General features: G+C 47.8%; 2 protein-coding genes across 2 annotated transcripts; both read left to right on the top strand.

Annotated features, from left to right (window-relative positions):
- The first annotated feature begins 249 nt into the window (after positions 1 to 249).
- Positions 250 to 8361, top strand: eif4a3 (eukaryotic translation initiation factor 4A3). The gene is made up of 12 exons (XM_005944450.3): positions 250 to 522; positions 3059 to 3131; positions 3244 to 3310; positions 3402 to 3464; positions 3549 to 3681; positions 6804 to 6884; positions 7002 to 7143; positions 7270 to 7408; positions 7486 to 7601; positions 7674 to 7781; positions 7953 to 8080; positions 8184 to 8361. The coding sequence occupies exons 1-12, from the start codon at positions 369 to 371 to the stop codon at positions 8198 to 8200; spliced, it is 1221 nt and encodes a 406-aa protein (XP_005944512.1). The 5' UTR covers positions 250 to 368; the 3' UTR covers positions 8201 to 8361.
- Positions 8362 to 10043: 1682 nt separating this feature from the next.
- On the top strand, positions 10044 to 18593 carry soul4 (heme-binding protein soul4). The gene is made up of 6 exons (XM_005944449.3): positions 10044 to 10157; positions 10816 to 11023; positions 11775 to 11860; positions 11932 to 12073; positions 12179 to 12362; positions 13727 to 18593. The coding sequence occupies exons 2-6, from the start codon at positions 10864 to 10866 to the stop codon at positions 13899 to 13901; spliced, it is 747 nt and encodes a 248-aa protein (XP_005944511.1). The 5' UTR covers positions 10044 to 10157; positions 10816 to 10863; the 3' UTR covers positions 13902 to 18593.
- The last annotated feature ends 4789 nt before the right edge of the window (positions 18594 to 23382 follow it).

Here is a 23382-nt window from a genome sequence, read left to right as displayed (position 1 = left end):
GTCAAAAGTAAATATGTAAATAAATAGTGTGTTTTGTATATATAGTTATAGGCTGTTATTCCTTGTTTTCAGAAGTCCGTCTGTCCCGGGTTGATCGATCACTGAGACACTTTCTTATTCATGTATTGATCAGTTTGTCATCATTCGATCAGGTTTACATTTTATTCCGAGTACGCTGATAAAGAACCCGGAAGTTTGTTATTTTTTTCTGCTGTGACGTAAAATCCTCGTCGCCCGCTGCGGACGTCATCGGCGTAGCGACACGTGCTTCTTTCTCTCGTTAGCAGTTAGCTTAGCAGCGCGGCGAAGCGCGGACTGGTGAATCTGGACTTCTGCGACATTCAGTAGGATTAAAAGCTCCGAGGAACATGGCTGCTGCCGGGGCTCAGGGTAGGAAGAGGATCCTGAAGGAGGAAGATATGACCAAGGTGGAGTTTGAGACCAGCGAGGAGGTGGACGTCACCCCTACCTTCGACACCATGGGCCTCCGGGAGGACCTTCTCCGCGGGATCTACGCCTACGGTAGGCCGGGGTTCGGCGCGGCCTCCGGGGGAAAGCTAGCTCAGCTAGTCATCTGTAAAGCTAACGTCGGCGCAGTGTGTTTGAGCAGGCGAATTAAAGATATTTCACTGTCCTCGGTTCGACCCCGGGGGCATCGTATCCGGAGGGGTGCCGTTAGACTGACTCTCCGGCTTTTAGTTCTTTCCAGTAGCTCTCCAATTAGCATTAGCCCGACCTGCTAACGTGTCTGCGCACTTTCAGTGGCGGAGAAACAGATGTTCTGATAGACCTGACTTTAGACCGGACTCTGGGGCTGCTGAGCCGGTGTGTGACCCGGCTTGGTCCATGGCTCAGTGTGATGTAGGAAACAACAACTTTATTGAAATGAATGCTTCTTTGTTTGTACACATCTGTTGATCATGTTCAGTTAAATTATTTAAGTGATAAGTAATTTGTGGGCTGATCCGAACAACCTTCAGAGACTCATCAAACAGCTCGAGATCGGCTCTGAATTCTCCCCATTTGTCAATAAAATATTTTCCATTAAACTGTTAATTAAATTCCACTTCAGCACTGAGTGAGCTGATTCCCCGGCCTGCAGCCATTACAAATTCTGTCTATCACAGAAAACATCCACTTTAAATCTGAGTGTAATAAAATCATTAGTTGGGTAAAACTCATATAAAATGTTAAAACTGAGCTCTTCTTTTAGGAAGGATTGGATGTGAAATGTATATTTTTCTGATATTTTGGTTAAAAGTTAAAAGTCTTTAAGGATGTGCTTCCTTTTAACCGGATTAGAAAAAAATGCTTTCAGTAAGATAATTATAATACTTTCTAGATTTTTCTGTCACTAAATTCAGTATTTTCAAAGTGGTGGTGGTGTGGTAGAGCCGGGATCTTCTCTAACCGTAGATGTTAGAGGGACTAGCATCGCTGTTATCAGCTGATTATAACCTCGGTGAAGTTTAAACAACAGCATCACCAGCACCGCTTTCATGAAGCGATGTTTTTACTGGTCTGAAATCGTGTTTATGAACCCAGTAGAGAAGAACCTGTTGATGGGGAACCTATTCCATCCAAAGTCACCTGAATCACCATGGTTTTAATAATGTGGTGTGATGTGTGTGAGGCCAGTGCTGGGTAAACCGGCTGTGTTCATGTTCCTTTGCAGGTTTGGGAGTTGCAGTAATTAGTCCTGGTTACATACTTGTTGTGAGCTCTAAGCTTCTTAGATCTTTCCAAACTAATTGCCCGTGAGACCGTCGGATTTATTTAAGAGTATCTATGAAATAACCGTCTCATTCTTCAATAAAATGTTTGTTTTACATCCGCACTTAGAGCACAACTAAATCAAAAATATCGACAGTCATTAGTTTCTTTTAGTTAAAGCCACCGAACAGAACGAGCAGAGCCGCTGAGCGGGGCTGAGTGTGGCCGATGTTTGTCAGAGTGAAGGCTGCAGCAGCCTGTCTGCACCTCAGCTTGTTGTGTTGATGGCTGAAGTATCGTCACGGTGTCTGTGAGCTTAAAGCAGACTGAGCAGAGGAAGAGGAAGTTAACGTCACTGTTGGAACATTTCTACACAAATAAATGTGGAGTTTACTCTTTACCCGCTTGAACATCATCGCCATCGCCTCGCAATGAATCCTGGGATAGGGTGGGGTACGAAGGATACATTCGGCCCAGGGCTGTGCGGTATGCTATCGTTTGTTTCACGGTGATGCGAAATCCACTGTTTATGGATGCGGGGACAGAGTATCCCAGCACGACCAGTTTAGACGAGGCAGAACCAGGTAGCTGCAAACAGACGGACCAGTCCACACAAATCCAGGACCTTATTCCTAAACGAGGGCCGCCTCTGTTGCGCGGACACGGTTTGGTTATGAAACGTCTGACACGGAAAACTGCACAATGTAAGTTCTGGCACAAAGCGGCGCCACCTCAGACTCGAACAGCACAGAGCTCTTCTCAGGTGACAGAGAGTGGAAAGAGTTTACGGACGAGAAGCAACAAAGAGCCGTCAGGTGCTCCAAACCAACCTCAGACTCAAACGCTACAACGGGCGTTTCCCCGCAGCACGCCGTGCAGAAAGACTCACAAAGAAAATGGCTGCCGTTACAACTTCTATCTAAGAATAGATGGTTTCATGCATCGGTCAGAACACTCCGCTGAAAACGCCTCACACGGGTCGAGTTACAGAAAAAGCACATTTAGTGACAGATGAGGTTATCGGGAGATAACCGGGTCATATCGCCCAAATCTGTGGAAAAAAGGAGGAAGCTTTAATTGGGACCGCCTTCGCCTTCCCGGGGCTGCTGCCTGCTTCAGGTTACTGTAATGACCCTGATGTCACTGAGAGGCGTCGTCTCGCTGCTTTCAGGAACCCCGGGAGGATTTCAGATTGCATAAAGTGTTTCAGAATTATGGTCATTTGAAAGAATGTTGAGAAACCTGTGGCCGGGTTAAAATAAAGTTGTTTGAAGGACAGATGTTTTGTGCACTTTGCTAGTTGTAAATAAAGTTTTCTGGCAGTGACGCAGTGTTCGTGTTGCAGGATTTGAGAAGCCGTCAGCGATCCAGCAGCGAGCCATCAAGCAGATCATCAAAGGCCGTGATGTCATCGCTCAGTAAGCGTTTCCCTCCTCTCTCCTCGTCCTTCCCTCCTTTCCTCTTCCCTCGCTGTTCTTGTTGCCGTGTAGCTCTCGTGCGTCCAGATGTTCTAACAGCTGCTGTCTGCAGGTCTCAGTCTGGAACAGGAAAGACTGCCACCTTCTGTGTGTCTGTGCTGCAGTGTCTCGACATCCAGGTGAGTCTGTTGCAGCCTCGGTGGGCGTGGCCTTTTCAAGCAGATGGGTTAAACTGTTATTGTGACACTGTGATGCGTTTCCTGTCTGCAGGTGAGGGAGACGCAGGCTCTGATCCTCGCTCCGACTCGAGAGCTCGCTGGACAGATTCAAAAGGTATGCCTGCCCCTCGTCACAGCTGGCCGATCACCTGTGATCATATGTGCTGCATTCTGATTGGCTGTTTGCACGTGTGCACAGGTGCTGCTCGCTCTGGGAGACTACATGAACGTGCAGTGTCACGCCTGCATCGGGGGCACCAACGTGGGCGAGGACATACGCAAGCTTGACTACGGCCAGCACGTCGTGGCGGGCACGCCAGGACGAGTGTTCGGTGAGTTTGAGTAGGTCATGTGACCCGCACCTGCTGTCATTGTCGCGTCCGATCGGTTGAGGTGGGAGACGCTCCACATTCAAATTATAATTTGATAAAACGAGATCCAGTCAGACGAAACCTGTTTCCAGGTCATGATCTCGGCGCTCAGGATGGCGAGAAGCCCATTAACAACGCCACCTTGAAACAGGAAGTGAAAACGTTTATCTGCTGGTGCCTTTGGCCTGGCAGTGTGAAAGAGGCGTGATGTCGTTCACTACGCTGCCAAAAATATTCGCTCGTCTGCCTTCATGTTCGCGTGAACTCGATCGACCTCCCGGTCTTAATCCACAGGCTGGATGCACGTCCGTGAGGTCGATGCTGGAGGAAAAGGCTCACAGCCCCGTGCTGTTCTGTGGGGCTGAGGTCAGGACTTCCACACCAGGAAGGGGCTGTTTCCACAGGGCTGGGACCGGGAAATTGTCCAACATGTCTCTGTATGCTGACGCATTTCACTGGAGCAAACCCACCTCCACCAGACTTACACCTGTCTGTTCATAAACCTGTCAGAGCTGGACGCAGCCGCTGCTCTGCTCCACGATCACACACATAACGTGAACAATGTGAAAGACTATGGGCTCAAATTGTGGTCATAAATATTTTGTACTTGTAAATCAGTTTTGTATGAGTAAAAATAATTTGTGTGTGGACTTATATGTGTGAAACTCTGCACTCAAGTTTTAGGTTGCAAATACGAATTTTGACTCTATTTTTCTTCCTGTCAGCTGATTGGTCAATGTCATGTCAATCACAAATTTAACTATGCAATCAGAGAATAGATGGATTGGCTGTCCGTTGTTCAGTCTGACGTCACTAGCCGTGTCTGGACTCTAAACTCCGCTGCAGGTCCATATATCAAACGATCACTATGGCATTACTGAGAGTTGAAAAACTGTCTAAAGTCTTTCATCTTTAATAAAATGATCAGCGTTCTGCTCTACCAGGTGTAACAATTGAGTTTAACATCCAGGCATCCATGAAAACGGAATTTATGACATTTAACGGAGTTAGAAGTTAGCAGGAAGTTAGCTCGCTAGCTTCTATCTAAATACAATATAGCATGTCCTGACTGCGGGGTTTTGGAAACAAATTAAAACGTACAGCTCTGCTGTATCACTTCCAACATAAATGAAGACAGAAAACTAAACAGCAGTGACGTTTGTAGGGTTACTGAAGTTGGGCTAGCTGGTATATAATGATGTGCTACGTGACCGCTAGCGACACAGCTATGTTAGCATAATATAAACAAGCTAACTTTTTTTCCACTCGATAAAAGTTAACGTGAGTGTTCTCGGTGGTCAGGAACAAATGTAATCGCATGGCAGGATGCTGTAAAAGGACCAAACTTCAGCCAGGAGAACAACTGAGATAATCCATCCACAATACGAGGTTAGTCATTCATATACTGCTGCATGGGCTGGGCTGTAGTTACATCCTAAGGTTTTAAAAACTGAGCTTAAATAAATGATTAGCGGTAATAAAAGCCGAGGGAGGTCAACAGTGATCACTGACTGTTTTAGGAGCTTTTTGAGATCAAATAGAAGAAAATACAAAACATTAAACATGTTAACAACACAAAAGCCATATTAAACGCAGACTACTTTAGGCCCGGAAGTAGGATTCGTGCGTCATCACTGAAGGCTGTTGGAGGGGGGCTTTACGGAGCTGCAGGTACTTGAAGGGTGATACAGTTTGAAGCTGGAGGATCTCTATATAAATATCCGATAGCAGCTAGGTCCCCTAACTTTCAGCAGCTGTTGAAAGGATAAAGTTGTGGTATATCAGTGGTTAGAAACACCATTATTACTTTAGGATTAGTTTAACACAAAGTCAGGGCTGACCCGGGACCATTGCTGTGAGTCACAGTGCGCAGCATGAAGGTCCTTTCACATCGGACGCAGCATGTGCTGCTAATGCTAACTGCTAACTAAAAGCCAAGGATCCAGGATTTGTTGCTGGCTGCTGGGCTCTGTGTGCAGCAGCTCTACATGGACTAGATGCACCTGTCGTTTCTATCACTGACTTTATCTCCTCTACAAGAGTTTCTGTTGTTTTCAAATGTTCTTCAAATGTTCAATAAAAACATGTATCGTTAATTCATAACCAGAAAGCTTTGTAACTATCCCCACTAGTGAAGACTGTGTCATTTTCACAACACTGAAGGAAAACGCTGGGCTCCATAAAGCACCCCTCCAATAGCCAAACTCTGATTGGATAGTTAAATTTGTGATTGACATGACATTGACCAATCAGCTGAAAGGAAGAAAAATAGGGTCAAAATTTGTACGTGTAACTTGAAACTTGAGTGAAGAGTTTCGCACGTATTTTTTGACTAAGTCCAAACACAAATTCTTTTTACACATACAAAACTGATTTACAAGTTCAAAATATTTATGACCACAATTTGAGCCCATGAAAGACAGCTGCTGGAAACATGATGTGAAACACGTTCGCTTGCGTAAAAGGTTCTGTTTGTGCTCTGAGGTCTCGCTGGAGAGGAGAACGTAGTCGGTTGCTCCGGGTGTTCCCTGCACGCACAATCTCACACACACAGACGATGTTACATTGAAGTAAGGCTGTTCGATATATCTCGGATGACGAAATAAAAACATTTATCGTTTCATATTGTGCTATCGTTTGTTCCATGGTGTCGCAAAATAAACTTTGCGGCAATATTTGTTCATGGTTTTGACGGTCACTGTACTGTAAATGTTTAAAATTCTGTCCCGTGTAGACGGGAAAGGCAGTGTTGGCTCTGATGCCGCGTCGAAGTGTTTTCTTTCTCTGCGTCCATCTTTGTTTTACCGACTTTCTCCCAGGTGCTGACACGCTAGCGACAAATGGCGCCATCTGCTGGCCTGAAAAAGCAACTGCTTTTATTACTCTTGTTTATAATAAAATCTCGATATTGCCAGACTAAATATCACAACATTACGCTGTATGGAGTTTTATTAATCACCCCTGTGTGTCTGGAGGAAATGTCTGGGCACCATGTGTAAAAAGTTGTTCAGCTTCTGGCTCCTGATTGGCCAGCCTCTGACTGCAATAGCCAATAGGAGCTCACCTTTGTTTGTTTACTTCAGACATGATTCGGCGCCGTAGCCTGAGAACAAGAGCCATCAAGATGCTGGTCCTGGACGAGGCAGACGAGATGCTCAACAAAGGTGAGCGCGTGTCACCTGGAGCAGGAACACACCTGAGAACTCTGTGATGTCACACCTTAACCACCAGACTGAAACACCTGTCCGGCGTCTAACTTCCTGTCGGCTTTCTGTGTCCAGGTTTCAAGGAGCAGATCTACGACGTGTACCGCTACCTGCCCCCCGCCACGCAGGTGGTCCTGATCAGTGCCACGCTGCCGCACGAGATCCTGGAGATGACCAACAAGTTCATGACCGACCCGATCCGCATCCTCGTCAAACGGTCAGTTTGACGAGGATGCGGATCGGGTTTCTGGCAGAAATGTGGAGCTGAGATTATTCAGAGTGAAACCTGATCCCACCTTACTCTCACCCTCTCTCTCTGTATGTTGATGTCTCTCGGCTGCAGTGATGAGTTGACCTTGGAGGGGATAAAGCAGTTCTTTGTTGCCGTGGAGAGGGAGGAGTGGAAGTTCGACACACTGTGCGACCTTTATGACACGCTGACCATCACGCAGGCCGTCATCTTCTGCAACACCAAGAGGAAGGTCTGTGCACGTCCTCCTGTGTGAGCAGGTGTAGCGCATCAGAGCATCATGGGAAACGTAGTGTGTTTGTGTTTCAGGTGGACTGGCTGACAGAGAAGATGAGGGAGGCCAACTTCACGGTGTCATCGATGCACGGAGACATGCCGCAGAAGGAGAGAGAGTCCATCATGAAGGAGTTCAGATCAGGAGCCAGGTGAGCGGACCAGGACCAGGACCAGGACCAGATTCTGATTCAGAGACTGACCTCTGGGTTTTTGTGTTTCAGTCGTGTGCTGATCTCCACCGATGTCTGGGCTCGAGGCCTGGATGTTCCTCAGGTTTCGCTCATCATCAACTATGACCTGCCCAACAACAGAGAGCTCTACATCCACAGGTATCCCTCCACACAAACTAGTCCCCACGTGTCCTTCCGCACCAGTCAGGGAGGAGACTTGAGCAGTGTGCTTTGGGGGAGGGGCTTAGACAGGTTTGGGTCCGGTGGTCCTTTGAGGAGAGCAGGGGGTGTTTATTCGTGACTAATGCTATGACCTCTGACCTCCTTCAGGATTGGCCGGTCGGGGCGTTATGGGCGTAAGGGTGTGGCCATCAACTTTGTGAAAAATGACGACATCCGCATCCTGCGAGACATCGAGCAGTATTACTCCACCCAGATCGACGAGATGCCCATGAACGGTACGAGGGAGCCAATCAGGGGCCTGCTGATGTCACTGTTCGCATGTTGTTGTTGTCGGTCTGATTCTGTTCACTGATTGGTTCACTGTTTTTCTCTCTGCAGTTGCTGATTTGATCTAACCTGGATGACATCACACCAGAGCCCCGCCCCTTCAATTCATTTTTTTCTTCCCGTTTGTTTTTTAATAGTTTTAGATTTATTTTTTTTTTAATGTTGAGGTTAAATGACTGTAAGACGGCAGGTTTGTTTTTGTAAATAAAGTTTTGGTTCCAGATGTTAAGGTGGCGTGTCGTTACTATGAGCTCATCTGCAGCGACCAGTCAAAACTCCAAAAAGTAGTCACAGCCGTGAGGAGCAAGACTCTGTCAGGCTGGCTCCGCCCCTCGAGGTAACCTCAGGTTTGTCTTTGGAGGTGAACCAGACGAGCGCTCCTTCAGCAGAGAGTGTTACAGCCACAGTGCGGAGCAACGCCCACTTGATGCTGCTGAACACACCTGTGTTATTACCACTCCCACCACAGCCTGTGTACATGTGAGGAAACCTGAGTGTATTTGCTGTGTGCAGCAACCACAAATAAATACTGCAGTATTTGGGTGTTCTCTTTCTGACCTTGTGCTTTAGTAACATGTGTCTGATCACTTGTACAGTGGACAGGTGTTACCTGACTGTCACAACTGTCCCCAACCACGGCCACGGACCGGTATGTGAGTCGTTTGGCACTGGACGCAAGAGTTGAGGCCTGGGTGTGAAATTTAAATGGTAAATGGCCTGTATTTGTACAGCGCTTTTACTAGTCCTGCCTAGGGACCCCAAAGCACTTTACACACCCAGTCATCCACCCATTCACACACTGGTGGAGCCACAGCTGCCCTGAGGCAGACTGACAGAAGCGAGGCTGCCATATCGCGCCATCTGGCCAACACCAGTAGGTGGTAGGTGAAGTGTCTTGCCCAAGGACACAACGACCGAGACTGTCCGAGCCGGGGCTCGAACCAGCAACCTTACAATTCACAAGGTGAACTCCCAACTCTTGAGCCACGATCACCCTTCACAGCAGCAGGACAGAACACCTGATCAGGTGTATTCACATGAATCATTGATGACGATGCAGCTGCAGTAGCAAACGTACCGTTCACTGCGCTGCTCTCTGATTGGCTAATCAGGAGTTATCTTCTTCTTCTTTTTTTTTGTAAATATTAAACCTTATTAAGAAACAGTATACAGAACATGTATACAATCAGAACAAAATTAACATATGCCAGGGGGTGTAATACAAAGAATTACATACATTCAAATAATTTGTAATTACTACAAATAGTAATAGTTTTCATAGCCTTTTTGTTAAGTGATCCACTAATCAATTTTATGTAACATAAAACATCATTATAGTAATGTTTAAAATTAGGTTTTTTGTTACTGTATTTGCATTTGTGAAAATAAAATTTAGCTAAGATAACTAACAAGTTTATTATAAAGTAAACATCTTCTTTTTTTTGCCTTCGAAAGAAACAAAATACAACATTTTCCCGTTTCACAGTAAAGTCTTTATAGAGATGTCCAGCAATGAATCTACTGAAGTCTTTCCAAAATGTTCCAGCGTATGAACAGACCCAGAAGAGGTGCTGCAGTCTCAGGATGGCTTCCACAAAATCCACAGCTCACGCTTATGTCCCTTTTGAACTTCGTCATGTAATGATTAGCAGGATAAAATTTATGCAATATTTTAAATGAGACTTCCTTCACTTTATTCGTTAACAGATACTTGTTAGGAATTGTCCATACTTTTCCAGTTAATGTCACTGACAAAGGAATCCCAGTAAGAGACCACATGTGGGATAGTTAGAGATTCTGTCTGGAACAAAGCACGGATATTCTTATTACTTTTACTGTGGTTTGTTAGACAGATTCTTCCTATGTGTGAGTTCTCTTCTTCTTTTGTAGTGTGTAGTGTGACGGTGACGTATTTCCGGTGCCGTCGTCGTGAAGCAGCTAGGCTGCCGAAAGCGGAAAAGAAGAAACTGTTTGTTGTTCTGTTTCACAGACGCGTCGATATCTGTGGTCTCACCTGGCGGACAGGTGAGTGCAGAACCTGGTAATACGAACCGGATCGAGCTAAGCGCTCTGACCGGGAGCTGAATATCGCGCTTAGCTTTTGCTAATTGAACTAGCTGTGCTAAGAGTGGCTCCGCGCTAGCCTTAGCACGGACCGGCCATTGATCAGTGGTCATGAGAATTTGCATAATTAAGATTAAGGACCTCCCAGCCCATTGTTCCTCAGTGGGCTGGTTTCAGTCATTATGCAAATGTCCTGTTTATGAGATTGAAACCTGCAGTCAGCTGAGACTGAAGACGTCACCTGATGATGACAAAACGTTTCTCCCACTGAAAACATCCAGATGAACAGAATCATGCATCAAGACGATGCAACATGTGGTACCCGGAGTGTGGAATATGTAAACAACTCTAACCAGTTAACCTGGAGCTCCGCCTCCGCTGTAGCCTGGCTCCGCCTCAGGTCAGGCCACGATGATGTGAAGGATGGGTACTTCACCCGAAAGAGTTTAGGTTAAAGGTTATGGTTTAGGGTTAAAACAGGGTTCCTGTTATAGCATAATTGTGTTCTGAGTGCGTGCAGAACATGGTTATTACACGAGCCAATCATGGCTAGCTCTGATTGGCTGCAGTAGGCTTTTCTGGGTCACATGTTTCTGACAAATTCCTCATCTTTCTGCAGGAGTCGCATCCCACCTCCTCTCAGCAGATTTTCTGCAGGTCAAAGGTCATGGCACTGATCTCTTTGGAGGATCTCGATGGATTGGATGACGAGCAGCTGGACGATGACATCACAGACAACCCCGAGCCAATGGATGAAGATGAGTCGGAGCGCCTGATGAGTCACTGGCAGGCTGTCGCCAGCACACACCAGGTGTCAGTTCCTCAAGGTCAGGGGGTGGGGCCAGTTTCTGTGTGATGCAGGCACTGATTGATCAGGGGTTGATTGTTTATGTGCTTATTTCTGTACAAGGCCTCTGATTGATGCTCAGCATGGAGATGTTCAGGTGTTTTTTTTCACCTGTCATATTTCGCCCCAAAAAGGGGTGTAGCCACTCAGAATGAAAACTTACCTGTCTGAGTGGCTCCGCCCCACCGTAGTGCTCTGATCCATGTTGGAGGCTTCGTGGTAGCCACTGCCGCCTCTCCTCAGCTGGTTGCTGTCTCACTTCAGTTCAGTTTTATTTACACAGCACCAAATCACAACAACAGTCGCCTCAAGGAGCTTTATATTGTAAGGTCGACCCTACAATAATACATACAGATAAAACCCAACAATCATATGACCCCCTATGACCAAGCACTTTGGCGACAGTGGGAAGGAAAAACTCCCTTTTAACAGGAAGAAACCTCCGGCAGAACCAGGCTCAGGGAGGGGCGGGGCCATCTGCTGTGATTGGTTGGGGTGAGAGAAGGAAGACAGGATAAAGACATGCTGTGGAAGAGAGACAGAGGTTAATAACAGATATGATTCAATGCAGAGAGGTCTGTTAACACATAGTGAGTGAGGAAGGTGGTTAAATGATTACATCCTTAAAGTCCGTTACAGCACTTTCAGAAAAACATCTGCTGTGATGAAATCTTCACTGCTGTGTAATCAATTACTGCACAGAAAACAGAACTTTCTGTTCTGTTTTCCAGAAATGAGAGGACCCATACAGGAAATGACACGCAACAGCCAGCAGAGGGAGCCCCTCCCCTTCACACCCATCTCAAGCCACGAGAAGGTAAATGCCCTGACCCTAAAACCTAACCCCGCCCCCTCTCCGTGAGTGCTGATGTGTGGTACCACCCACAGATGGGGGAGGTGCAGTACGAGGAGCGGCTGTACCCGGCGGGTCACTGGGCGTCCGTGACACGAGGAGACGACCTGTACGAGCAGAGCATCTCCATGGCCTTCATGAAGCTGATGCGCTTCATCTGCAAGGAGAATTCTGCAGGTCAGGCTACGCCCACCACCCGCCAGCCACACCGCACGCTTGCTGGACCGTTCAGCTGCGATCGATGCCTGCAGGTCACGTGATTGTGTTGTTGCTCATGTACAGGTAGATACCTGGGGATGACCGTACCCATCATCAGTTACATCCGTATGGCGAAGGACGGCAAGACATTTGAGAAGGATGTGGAGACGGCGTTTTTCCTTCCCGCCGCGCTCCAGCACAGCCCGCCGCAATCCTGCGACCCTGACATCAGCATTGTCTACAGACAGCCAATCAGAGTGGTCACCAGGTGAGAAGATCATTGCCACATTGTGGTTTGTGATGTGGGCGGGGTCACAGAAGACCACCTGAACAGGAAATGTGACATCAGACAATAATAATAACAACAACAATAACAATTAAATGATTGAAGCTGCAGAGGTTAAAGTGCAGCAGCGAGCTCAGCACTGATTGGCTGTTGTGGTCATACTTCAACCATCAGCAGACATGAAGAGGTGACAGGAAGTGACCCGTCAGATGGGGTTTTCGAATGCTGAAGCCCTTTATCAATTCTCAAGTACGCAAGTCCAGACTTGCTGAGAATGCGAGCAGGACTCGACAAGCGTACTTGATGATGTCACCGGTCCGGCGTTTTTACTGCCGTCCCCTCTTAGTTTAACTGTGAGTAATATGTTATATAATAATAATGGATTGGATTTATATAGCGCTTTTCAAGGCACCCAAAGCGCTTTACAATACCACTATTCATTCACTCTCACATTCACACACTGGTGGAGGCAGCTACAGGTGTAGCCACAGCTGCCCTGGGGCAGACTGACAGAAGCCAGGCTGCCATATCGCGCCATCGGCCCCTCTGGCCAACACCAGTAGGCGGTAGGTGAAGTGTCTTGCCCAAGGACACAACGACCAGGACAGAGAGCCCAGGGATCGAACCGGCGACCTTCCGGTTACAGATGCGCTTCCCAACCCCCTGAGCCACGGTCGCAGTTATGCAGCTTAACTTTAATCTCAGCCAAACCGGTTTACTCAGGAACAAATAACAACAACAACAAATAAACAAATAAAACATAGCATGTTTAAGTGATCTAAGAGACTTATCTATCATGTTTAACCCGAGTAGTGAAAGACCATGGGGGGGGTTGAAAACGATGTGCAGGGAGTCCGCTGTTCTCGCCGGCTATAGTGATCCTCGACCTCCCGGTCTGCTACGGAGCTGGCGGGTCACAGACGTCTCTGAAAATGTCAGAGCGCGTTTGGACAAATGCATATATCTTGATAAATCGAGCAGATATTTGACGTTTACGCAGCTACATTCTAGTTTATTTTGTGACCCCGAAAGAGATGGTCTTTTTAGCCGCGTTTGAGTTTTGGACGAAATGCATTCTGGGATATTTTGCTGTACCAAATACACAGAAGTCACCACTGATGCACGCTCGATAAAACAGGCGGAGCGAGAACACATCCGAGAATTTTTCGCATCCTCGGCTTGATGCGTAGTTTGAATTGGAACGGTACCTGGTCTCCGACTGATGATGTATCACCGGTGCAACAACACACAAGTACGAATATTGAGACAGGCCCTGAGTCATCAGATGGTGGGCGTGCGTCGGGTTTCGCGTCAAATTAACAACTCTGCCTTCTGATTGGGTGCAGGCCGTTCTTCGGGACGACCACGGAGGAGACAGTAGGCCGCCAGATCCTGCTGCTGTGGGAGATTCTCGGCGCCACTGATGAGCTGCACAGCGATCGGTACGCCGTGGCCGTGTACGAGAACCCGGGTGTGCCGCGACGCCGGAACGAGCTCTGGTTCATCAGGCGTGATCTTTAGGCTCCTCCCATCATGCTCTATTTCAGCACGTCCACTCACAGCTTCCTGTCAAACTGACATCAGAGCAGTCATCTGTTATGAGGACACTAAGCCCCACCCTTTCTATTAGCTCACACTTCACAGGTCTGTTCTGATTGGCTGGAGCAAGGTGATGATGCCATAAGGGCTGATTGTGATTGGTTTGTTGGTTTACTTAGATCGTGTAACATTTATTTACAGACAAAAAGGAGGCTCTGCCCGCATCTTTTCAGTAATGCAATCATCATCGGTGATGTAATCGTGACCGCTGCCATGGCGTCCATTCGCATCGCTTTGAATTTCTGCAAAACAGGAAGTGACATGGTGTCGGTACCAGCACTTCCAGTTTAGTCTGATTGTAGCAACCAATCAACTGAAAAAGCCATCTGAAAAGGAACCCCTCCCCCCGGTGCTGTCTAAAGACTGAGGTATTGATCACATGATCAGCGGCAGCCTGAAACCTTAACACATGTGGTCGAGTGCGGCGAGCCCGAAGGTCTCATACATGTCATCGCCAGAGGGGGGAGGGGTCACGGGTCAGTATGTTTTTTATGCGCTGACATCACCAGTGCGTTCAGATGATTCCTCTAAATCATTCAAGCACATCACACGTCACACGACTCCTTCAGACATCCTGCCGTCTCGCATGTGGTTCCTCGCAGGACTGTGATGTCACTGTGATGTCAAAGGTTTTGAATGTTGTGTAGATTTTGTGTGTTGTTGTTTTTCCTGCTTTGTGTAAAAATCTTGAAATAAAATGTTTGATTTCAAAAACGTTTGACTTGTTCTCTGACTCGGCAGCTCTGATTGGTTCTCGCTGGCACCTCTGTGGAAGCCACTGCTTCTTACGCTTCGATGGTTTCAGTTTCCCATTGGCCTGCAGGTGGCGCTGTGTGGGTCCAACAGCGACGCTCACTTTGATACTGAAAAATGCTTCGAACGATGGCAACGCCGAGTGAAACGCTTTCCTGTGTTTGTTCTTTTGGATAAACTTTATTTCCACCAGCTTCTTTTACATAGTTTCTTTTTCTAGTTTCAATCCTGTGTCACTTTTAGTGTGTGGGAGGGGCTGAGAGGCGGAGTCTTGCTGCTGGCTTTGCCGATGTTTGGAGTCCAGGCGGAGCTCCTGAGCAGCAGATTAGATTTGTTTGGTCGTCTCTGTTGTCACTCGATAAGAAGTTGACAGAAGTCACGCACTGCGATTTTCAATGACATCAGTTTTTGAGGTCGTTTTTGAACGCACGCGACCCGTTCCTGTAAGTCTGCAGGTGCTCATACCTTTACTTTCACTGAGAAATTGGGGACTTATGAGGGGTCAGAGAACAACTGTGTGGAAAGTCGTTCCCAGAGTATGCAAGGCCACTTGAGTTTTGAGAAGGCAGTGAACTTCCCAGATGCTGCAACCCACCATGTGAATATGGGAAGGAGTCACAGGCTGCATGGACGGATATGTATTCCCATAAAACGTGCCTCCACCCAAGATGCTGAGGAATGACAACCACTGGTTTTCCATTAATGTCCAAGGTGTGTGCACTCCCCAGTTACAGTTTCCAATATTGTTGCATTTTGGCAAGGTGCCACTAAAGATCATTGGGTTTGACTGACCTCATCACTGCGCGCTCAGAGGAGATCACGATGGATTGTTGCTTGGTGACAGTGCGTCACCCACCTGAGCAAAGGTGCGCACCAGGGCTCTAGTGGAGTGTGTTTGATGGAGTCGTTTCCAGTCCCTAAGAATACGCTTTGATTCACGCCAAAAAGATGCTGCATCATCACATTACCACCGCCGTTCTTCATGACTCCCTGAAAGAACACGCATGCCCACACCCTCCAACACTGCACCTTCAGTTCCAACCAACCACAGACAAGGACCTGCTTACAGAGATGTAAGCCGCCGAAACGCCACGTTCTGCTTTAATACACATTTTCACACATCATGGTCAAATGACTGCATTCTGTATTTGTGTCCACTATATGAAAGAGTCACATGACAGGATGTAACACTTTTTAATTCATTGCAGAAATATTGAAATAAAAGGTGGAAGTGAGTGAGTCGGTGTCAGCAGCATAGATTTACATCACTGTGAACTCTTTAACCAGCTGCCGTTTATGCGACGATCACACGCGTGTGAACGTGAAGAACAGATTTTCTGCTTGTATCATAATTTCACACAGATGACACAGACGCAGGGATTGCTGACAGCAGCACACTTATATTCGCATTAAGTTGTTTAATGATGCGATTTAGCAGTTTCACAAACATCGTGGAACTCATAAACAGCGTTAGCTTTTTGCTAATGTTTGCGATGTTTGTAGCTGTGACATCGTCGCCTTTGTTCATGAGCTCGAGAAGCTGCAGCCGCCTGTCCGGCGCTCGAAGCTGCTCCTGTGCAGGCAGATCCTACCTGTGCTGTGTGTCTGTGTGAAACAGAGTGAAATTGATCTAAACGTGAACCCTTGATGTCTGCAGTCTAAGATGGAGGTCAAATGACCGCCGCCCCCCGCCCCCTCTGAGGCAGGCAAGGGTCAGAGGTCAGCAGAAGAAATGTGACGGAGACCTGAGCCCGGGACACTCAGAGGAAATGTCAGTGTCCATTTAAAACGCTGCCTCCACCTTTTTCACCGTTAGCAACGCGAGTCTTTAAATTTTCATCAGTGCCCCGCCCGCCCGAGCGGCGTGATCAATTATTCAGGCAGCGCTGAGGTCGACACTCTCACAGAGGAGACGCTGCAGAAAACTCCCTTAAACTCAAACCGGCTCCATCTTTACCTTCACCATCACAGCTCACCTCCGGGATCAAATGACCCACTGTGACCTCACTTCCTGAAACGCTTCAGCTTGCTCCTCGTCCTCGTCTTCATCCTGTGCCTAAAGCGTGTTCAGCCTCCACCTGCTCCTGTTCAAGCAGGTGATGGAGGTGTGTGTGGGGGGGGGTGTCACATGATTCCTTCAGTCGCTGAGCTGCACTTACGAGGTTTCATCAGCAGCTGCGGAGGCTGCTGATTGGTCGGCTGATGCTGAGTCAGCTGCTCCTCATCCTCACCGCAGCGCTGCTCAGAGATTTGGGATTACAGACCTGCACTTTTATTACATGTGGTTGAATTCCTGATGTCACTCCTTGTAAATAAAGTCTGGTCGGCCTCACCCCAGATTCCACGTTTCGGCTCTAACCCGTGGCGGGTTTAGAGCCGTGTTTTTATTGGCTGCTGCTTGTCGGAGTGCCTGACGCTCGCTGCGTGGAGGCGTTGCCGAGCGCCTCGGGTAGACAAACATGAAGCGACAGCTGCGGAGGAAGATCTACCTGAAGGTCACCTCAGACAGTTCGTGTGTCATCAGAGCTCATCTTCATCATCCTGTCGAAGAGTTCAGACACTCGACGTGTTTTCATCCCCTGGCGTCCAGAGTCTATGCCTCGCTCTGATTGGTCAGCTGTTTATAAGTCAAAGATTAAAACAAAGGTCATTTTTCAGTTCTAGGATCGTCAGCGTGACGCTACGCTTGCCATCTCTTTGCCGCGGACAACCTAAACCAGCAAAGTGCAGGTTTAGTTACCCACGATGCATCAGGAAAAGTGGTCGTCTTTGTCACCCTGAAAAGTGATGAAACACGCCGGTGACCTCTGGAACAACCTTTAGCTCTCCAATCATAGCAGCACCAAAGCGCTGACTGACAGCCTCGTGGTCACAGCGGCGCTGACACCTGAACATATGAACCGAAGAACTTCAGATTTGTGAAACGACCTCTTTCAGCGGGTGAAGACGTTAAAAACAGAAACATGAAGCCAAGCATCTCAAGGTGAAAGGGTTAAACGCCGCCGCGTTGAATCTTTCTGCTCCGTGATTTTCTCTGCGTTTCATCAGAGTTTCATCACATTAAAGGGACACGCACGCAGGCCCACTTCCTGCTGCTCACGCGACTGTGGCCTCAGCAGCTGAGGACAAGGCCCCGCCCCCTCCTTCCTGACCAGAGGCGTGCAGTCACCCTGCAGTTTAAAGCGGTTTACATCGTTATCTGCCTGTAGGGAGTCTGAACTCGGCTCCTTGCTCTATGTGGAGGTGGTGGGGAGGAGGCAGCATCATGGCAGGCAGCGGCACGGGGGTGGAGGTGCCTCAGGTCACCCCGAGGCCCGCCGCTGAGGTTTAATGAGGCCGACAGCCGAGCACCGGTTTCAGCCGGCCTCATTAAAGCGGGAGAACAAACCGATCTTAATGAGGAGAACATGAAGGCGCGTGGGTGTTGTCACGGCAACAGGGACAGCTGAGGATGGAGATGGAGTCTCGTTACTGAGCTGAGGTCAAAGACGCTGATGAGCTGTAACTAACAGGCTCCTCATGGTCACATGACCAACAAGCATCACCTGAGGAAGCGTGGGCCGGGCTCCGGTGCCCGCAGGCTGAGCGTGCGTCCCATCGACCCGCAGCAGCTGATCTGAGTGATATTTGAGCGATTAGCTCTTTGACACCAAACTGAGCTTCGCTCGTCTTCATCGAAACGGCGTCAGGAGCGGGGGCGTTCAGAGTATTCATCCATAAAGAAAATGGCAGCACGTCAGGTTGAGCCTGCGTCTGCAGCGGCGCGGTGTGAGCAGGTGTTCGTTCTGCAGAACAACAAAGTTTTAAATGAAGAGCAAAGTTTAGATTATGGAAACGAACATGAATTTACAAAAGTACTCGAGTACTCCCCCTTCCCCCGTTACAGAGGCATCATTTATATTTTGACATCATTTGGACATTTGTGTGTGTGTCTGTTGTGTGTGTGTGTGTGTCTGTGTGTGTGTCTGTTGTGTGTGTGTCTGTGTGTGTGTGTGTGTGTGTGTGTGTGTGTGTGTGTGTGTGTGTGTGTGTGTGTGTGTGTGTGTGTGTGTGTGTGTGTCTGTTGTGTGTGTGTGTCTGTTGTGTGTGTCTTCAGTCAGGGATCATGATTCTGGCTGGTCCAGCCCCTTCGGACCCTGCATCACCTGATAAGCTCAGATAAAAGAAGACGCACCTTCAAAGAGAGCGCACCTGCTCAGACTGGCTAATTACGGCACTTACTGAGCATGAGCAGACCGACCGACCGGCTCGGTCTGCAGGTCCGATACCAACACAAAGGCCCGGATTCGTCCGGCTGAACCCGCAGACTCTGAATTCAGTGAAATACAGTGGCTGCACTGATGTCACTGCTGGCCGTTCAGGTTCAGGCCCGACAGCATCGACAGCTGCTCAGCATGCAGACGGCGTACGGGTTTCTGTTTTTCTGTGCACGCTGAAACATGTTCATGATGGAGAACAAAGAGCGCTCCTGCCTCATTAAAGCCTCGCAGTCTTCCTCCAGCTGATCAGAATAAAGATGGAGACTTTATGTAACGTCTCATTAAAATGGACGCGCCGCTGTGAGTGGAGGACGCTCCTCTCTCTCCGAACGCATCCGAGGAACAACAACAGCTCAGCCAAGGCATCGCGGTGTCCCTGCACACTGCACACAAAAAACAAAGACTCACAGGAAGTCAAAAACCACAGTAACACAGAGTAAGGCACCGTGAAACAGCAAAGAGACAGAAAGCTAATATTCAAAAGCAAAAATGTCCTCACAGTGCTGTGACGACTCCACATACAGACAGAAAACCAACCAGCTGGACGGAGAGCAGGACTCAGTGACCGTGAGAAGGAAGAACTCCCTTTAAACAGGGAAACACTTCCAACAGAGCAGTATTAATGTCATTAGCAGCACTGAAGAGAAGACAGAGAGCATTGATGTAACAATTACAATGATGTTTTCAGCACAAAGCACCACACTGACTAATGACATCATCTGCTGGCCTGCCGATAGGCTGCTCACCTGTAGACTCCTCCTCACCATGTGACAGCTGGATGTGGGAAAAGTACAGCTATTCTGTACTGCAGTACAAGTACACTTACTAGTGTTGAAAATACTGCAGTAAAAGTTGAAGTACTGATTCAACTTCTTTACTGAAGTAAGAGGGAAAGGTACCGTCTCTGTGGACATGCACACCTGGATCCAGCCAGATGTGAGCAATGTTTCCTGAGCTGATTTCATCCTCCACACTGACAGCACTGAAGGTGAAGTTCAGTGAATGAGTCTCTGCTTGATGTAAGCTAACTGTGAGCATGAAACCACTGTGCAGCAGTCACACTATTCTTTACTTCAAACCCATCAGTGCAGCAAACTACGTTAGCTCTGTCTTTTCTCTCTCTGTGAAATACAGCAGCTGCACCTTTAGCAGCTACGCACTGTGAGACAACAGTTTGTGTGTTTGCTGATGTTTGAAATGACCTGATGCTCAAAGAGCGTTGCTGCCTTCATCTTCGCTCCTCTTCTGTAGTGCTAGCTAGATGAAGAGACCACATCTTATGAACATCTGCACTCTCTCCGGTGTTGAGCCAGAATAAAAAAATGCTGGTGGCAGCCAGTGCACCCCCACCTCCACCCCCCAGTAGACACGCCTGTGGTATCAATGTGAAGCTCCTGCATCACCTCGTTCTCAAGTGATCGCATTCACAAACTCAGTGTCCACTGTGCCCGCCCACCCAGCATCACCATGACAACGATTGCCGTCATGAATTATGATTTTACTGAATTTACTTTTACCTTTAGCCAGCAGTTTTAAATTTCCCTCAGTGTCGCCTGCTCTCCAGTAATGACACCCGTTTATGCCAATCAGAGGTCACTAAAATCAATATCGAATCGGTGTGCAACTTTGCCAAAACAATGTGGGACTCTGTAGTTTTCTCTGGTCCCTCCCCAATCACACCAGGAGTGACATTTTTAGCCGAATAATGATAATAATTGGAGGCAGCTACAGGTGTAGCCACAGCTGCTGTTGGAGTGAAATTGTTAAATGTTGTCATTGTGTTACTTAAATTTGTAAACTGTGCCTTAAACTGCACAGTTAGACGTTCTTCTGTTCCTCCCCTACACATCTATGATGCTGGGAGAAGTGATAAGCTGTAGCTGTTTAACTGCAGGCATGTTCCATGTGTGGCGTCTTTATCTTCTGAGGAATGGTCACTCCTGGCCATTTGGGGGCTCGCCTATGCTTGCATATGGTGAACCATTAAAGTTGAGCCATATACTGGAGGAGGGGAGATGACCCTTCTGTGATCAGCAGGAAGTCACACACACATACACATTATCGCACAGGCATACACGTGCTTATACGTGCACGCACATACACACATAGTGCCTTGTCTTTTGTAACCATAGGTTTTTTTTTACAATGGTGGTTGCTTGTGTGTACTGTAACTGTTTTCAATAAAAGGCGGCAAGCGGAGGCCTAAGTCGGGGTCCACTGTTGGATTCAGACGGCTTTCTGAGACACTGACCGGGGCGATAGATCGATCGCTGATTGTCTTGTTTCCTTGCTCGTCATTAACGAGAATACGTTTCTAAACCAGCGGGGCCTGTGGAAGCACAGACCCAACAGCTGCCCTGGGGCAGACTGACAGAAGCGAGGCTGCTATATCGCGCCATCGGCCCCTCTGGCCATCACCAGTAGGCGGTAGGTGAAGTGTCTTGCCCAAGGACACAACGACCAGGACAGACAGACTTCTTAAACTGCTGGCTGTCTGAGTGGTGCCCCAGAAACGATGTGGGCTTCATAGATAATTGGCAAACCTTCTGGAGGAAACCTGGTCTTGTTAGGAGAGACGGCATCCATCCCACTTTGGATGGAGCAGCTCTCATTTCTAGAAATATGGACAAATTTATTAAACCCCCCAAAATATGAGTATCCAGAGTTGGGACCAGGAAGCAGAGTTGCAGTCTTACACGCCTCTCTGCAGCTTCTCTCCTCCTGCTACCCCCCAAAAACCCATCTCCATAGAGACTGTGTCAGCTTCCAAACAGACAAAAAACAAACTAAAAACCAGCAACAAACAACTTAAACATAAACACAAAGAAGGAACAATACAGTATCCACATCTGAACCAAAGAGTAACACAATGAAATGTGGATTATTAAATATTAGGTTTATAACACAAAATGTAAATATTATTACAACAACCGGTCGCAGCAGATGGCCCCGCCCCTCCCTGAGCCTGGTTCTGCTTGAGGTTTCCTCCTGTTAAAAAGGAGTTTTTCCTTCCCACTGTCGCCAAAGTGGTGCTCATAGGGGGGTTTAGGTCTACCTTGAGGCAAGTGTTGTGATTTGGTGCTGTATAAATAAAATTAAAATTGAATTCCCCTCAAACATGTTAAACCAAAAGTAATGAGCTGGTTTTGAAAACGTCAGGAGGAGGAAGTTCAGATATTTGTTTACAAACATAAGGAGTGAAAGTCAGAGATGCTGTCAGAAAAACAAAAAACTACTCAAGTGCAGATGTCTGAAAATTCTACTTAAGTACAGTAACAAAGTATTTGTACCTGGTTACTTCCCACCTCTGATGACAGCGCGAGCAGGGTGCTGTCCCTACCCCACAACCATGAACTGGATGTATGGATTAACTACTGAAACACTGACTTTGAATGAAGATGATCAATACAGACTTTTATTGTGACAGAAAAGCAGGAAGTCAGACTCTCCTCTCTGCTCGTGGTTTTGTCAGTTTGCAGGGTGGAAGGTGACAGTGAACTGCAGGATCTGAGCACCTGACGGAGGACGGGCTGATACCGATCGATCACACCCCCTCCCCGTGACCTCCATCTTGCCGCAGCTTCAGCACTTCCCCTCAGCGATGACATTCACACCTCAGAGAGTGAATCACCGCCACCGCTGCTCCACCTGAGTGTTAATTAAACTTCTGCTCACAATAATCCTCCCACGTGACGTCCCCCAGCAAACCCTCCACTCTTACACTCTCCCCTGAAGGTGAGGCAGGCAGCGCTCGTCCGGTCAGTCAATACGAGCTGATGGAGCTTCAAGACGTCTCGATCAATAACTTCTGATGGCGGGGAGCAGGCCAGTGGAGGTGGGGGGAAAGACTGATGCTAACAATGCTAATGAGCCACACACTCACACAGAGTGCTGGGTGGAGCTGGGGATCGTGGGAAATGGCAGGTATTGATCAGTGAGTGTTCTCGCTCTGTCAGAGAGCTGTTGCCCAGGAGCCTCTGAGCAGCTACACATCTGCAGGATTTGAACCAGCAGCCTTCCCCTCGTGTCCTCGCCACATGTGACTTGAAGAACACTGAACATGCCCATCGCTGTACCCACGACACACCTGCTGTTTCCAGCCTCTGCAGTCAGAACAACACGTTGCTACACGTTGTGCTACTTTGTGTTCTTTAATATTGATACTTTGTTGCTGTTCCAACAGGAACTGTAATGACATCATTTCCTCCGGGCTTGATAAAGGTTTCTGATTCTGATTAAGGTTAGGGCACGACCCCTCTCGTCCAAATACGGCGAGAGTATTTGGACGAGAGTGATGTCATGGCGACAGCGTTCATCTCTTACATACAGTCAGTGACAGCCAATCACTAATGTCACAGCAAGGTGGGGGGGCTCCAGTGGGAGGCAGGAGA

This window comes from Haplochromis burtoni, unplaced genomic scaffold (assembly GCF_018398535.1).
Source record: "Haplochromis burtoni strain Fernald_Lab_line unplaced genomic scaffold, NCSU_Asbu1 Contig_387, whole genome shotgun sequence".
In the NCBI taxonomy this organism is placed as follows: Eukaryota; Metazoa; Chordata; class Actinopteri; order Cichliformes; family Cichlidae; genus Haplochromis; species Haplochromis burtoni.
This window is presented reverse-complemented; position numbering and strand designations above follow the sequence as displayed.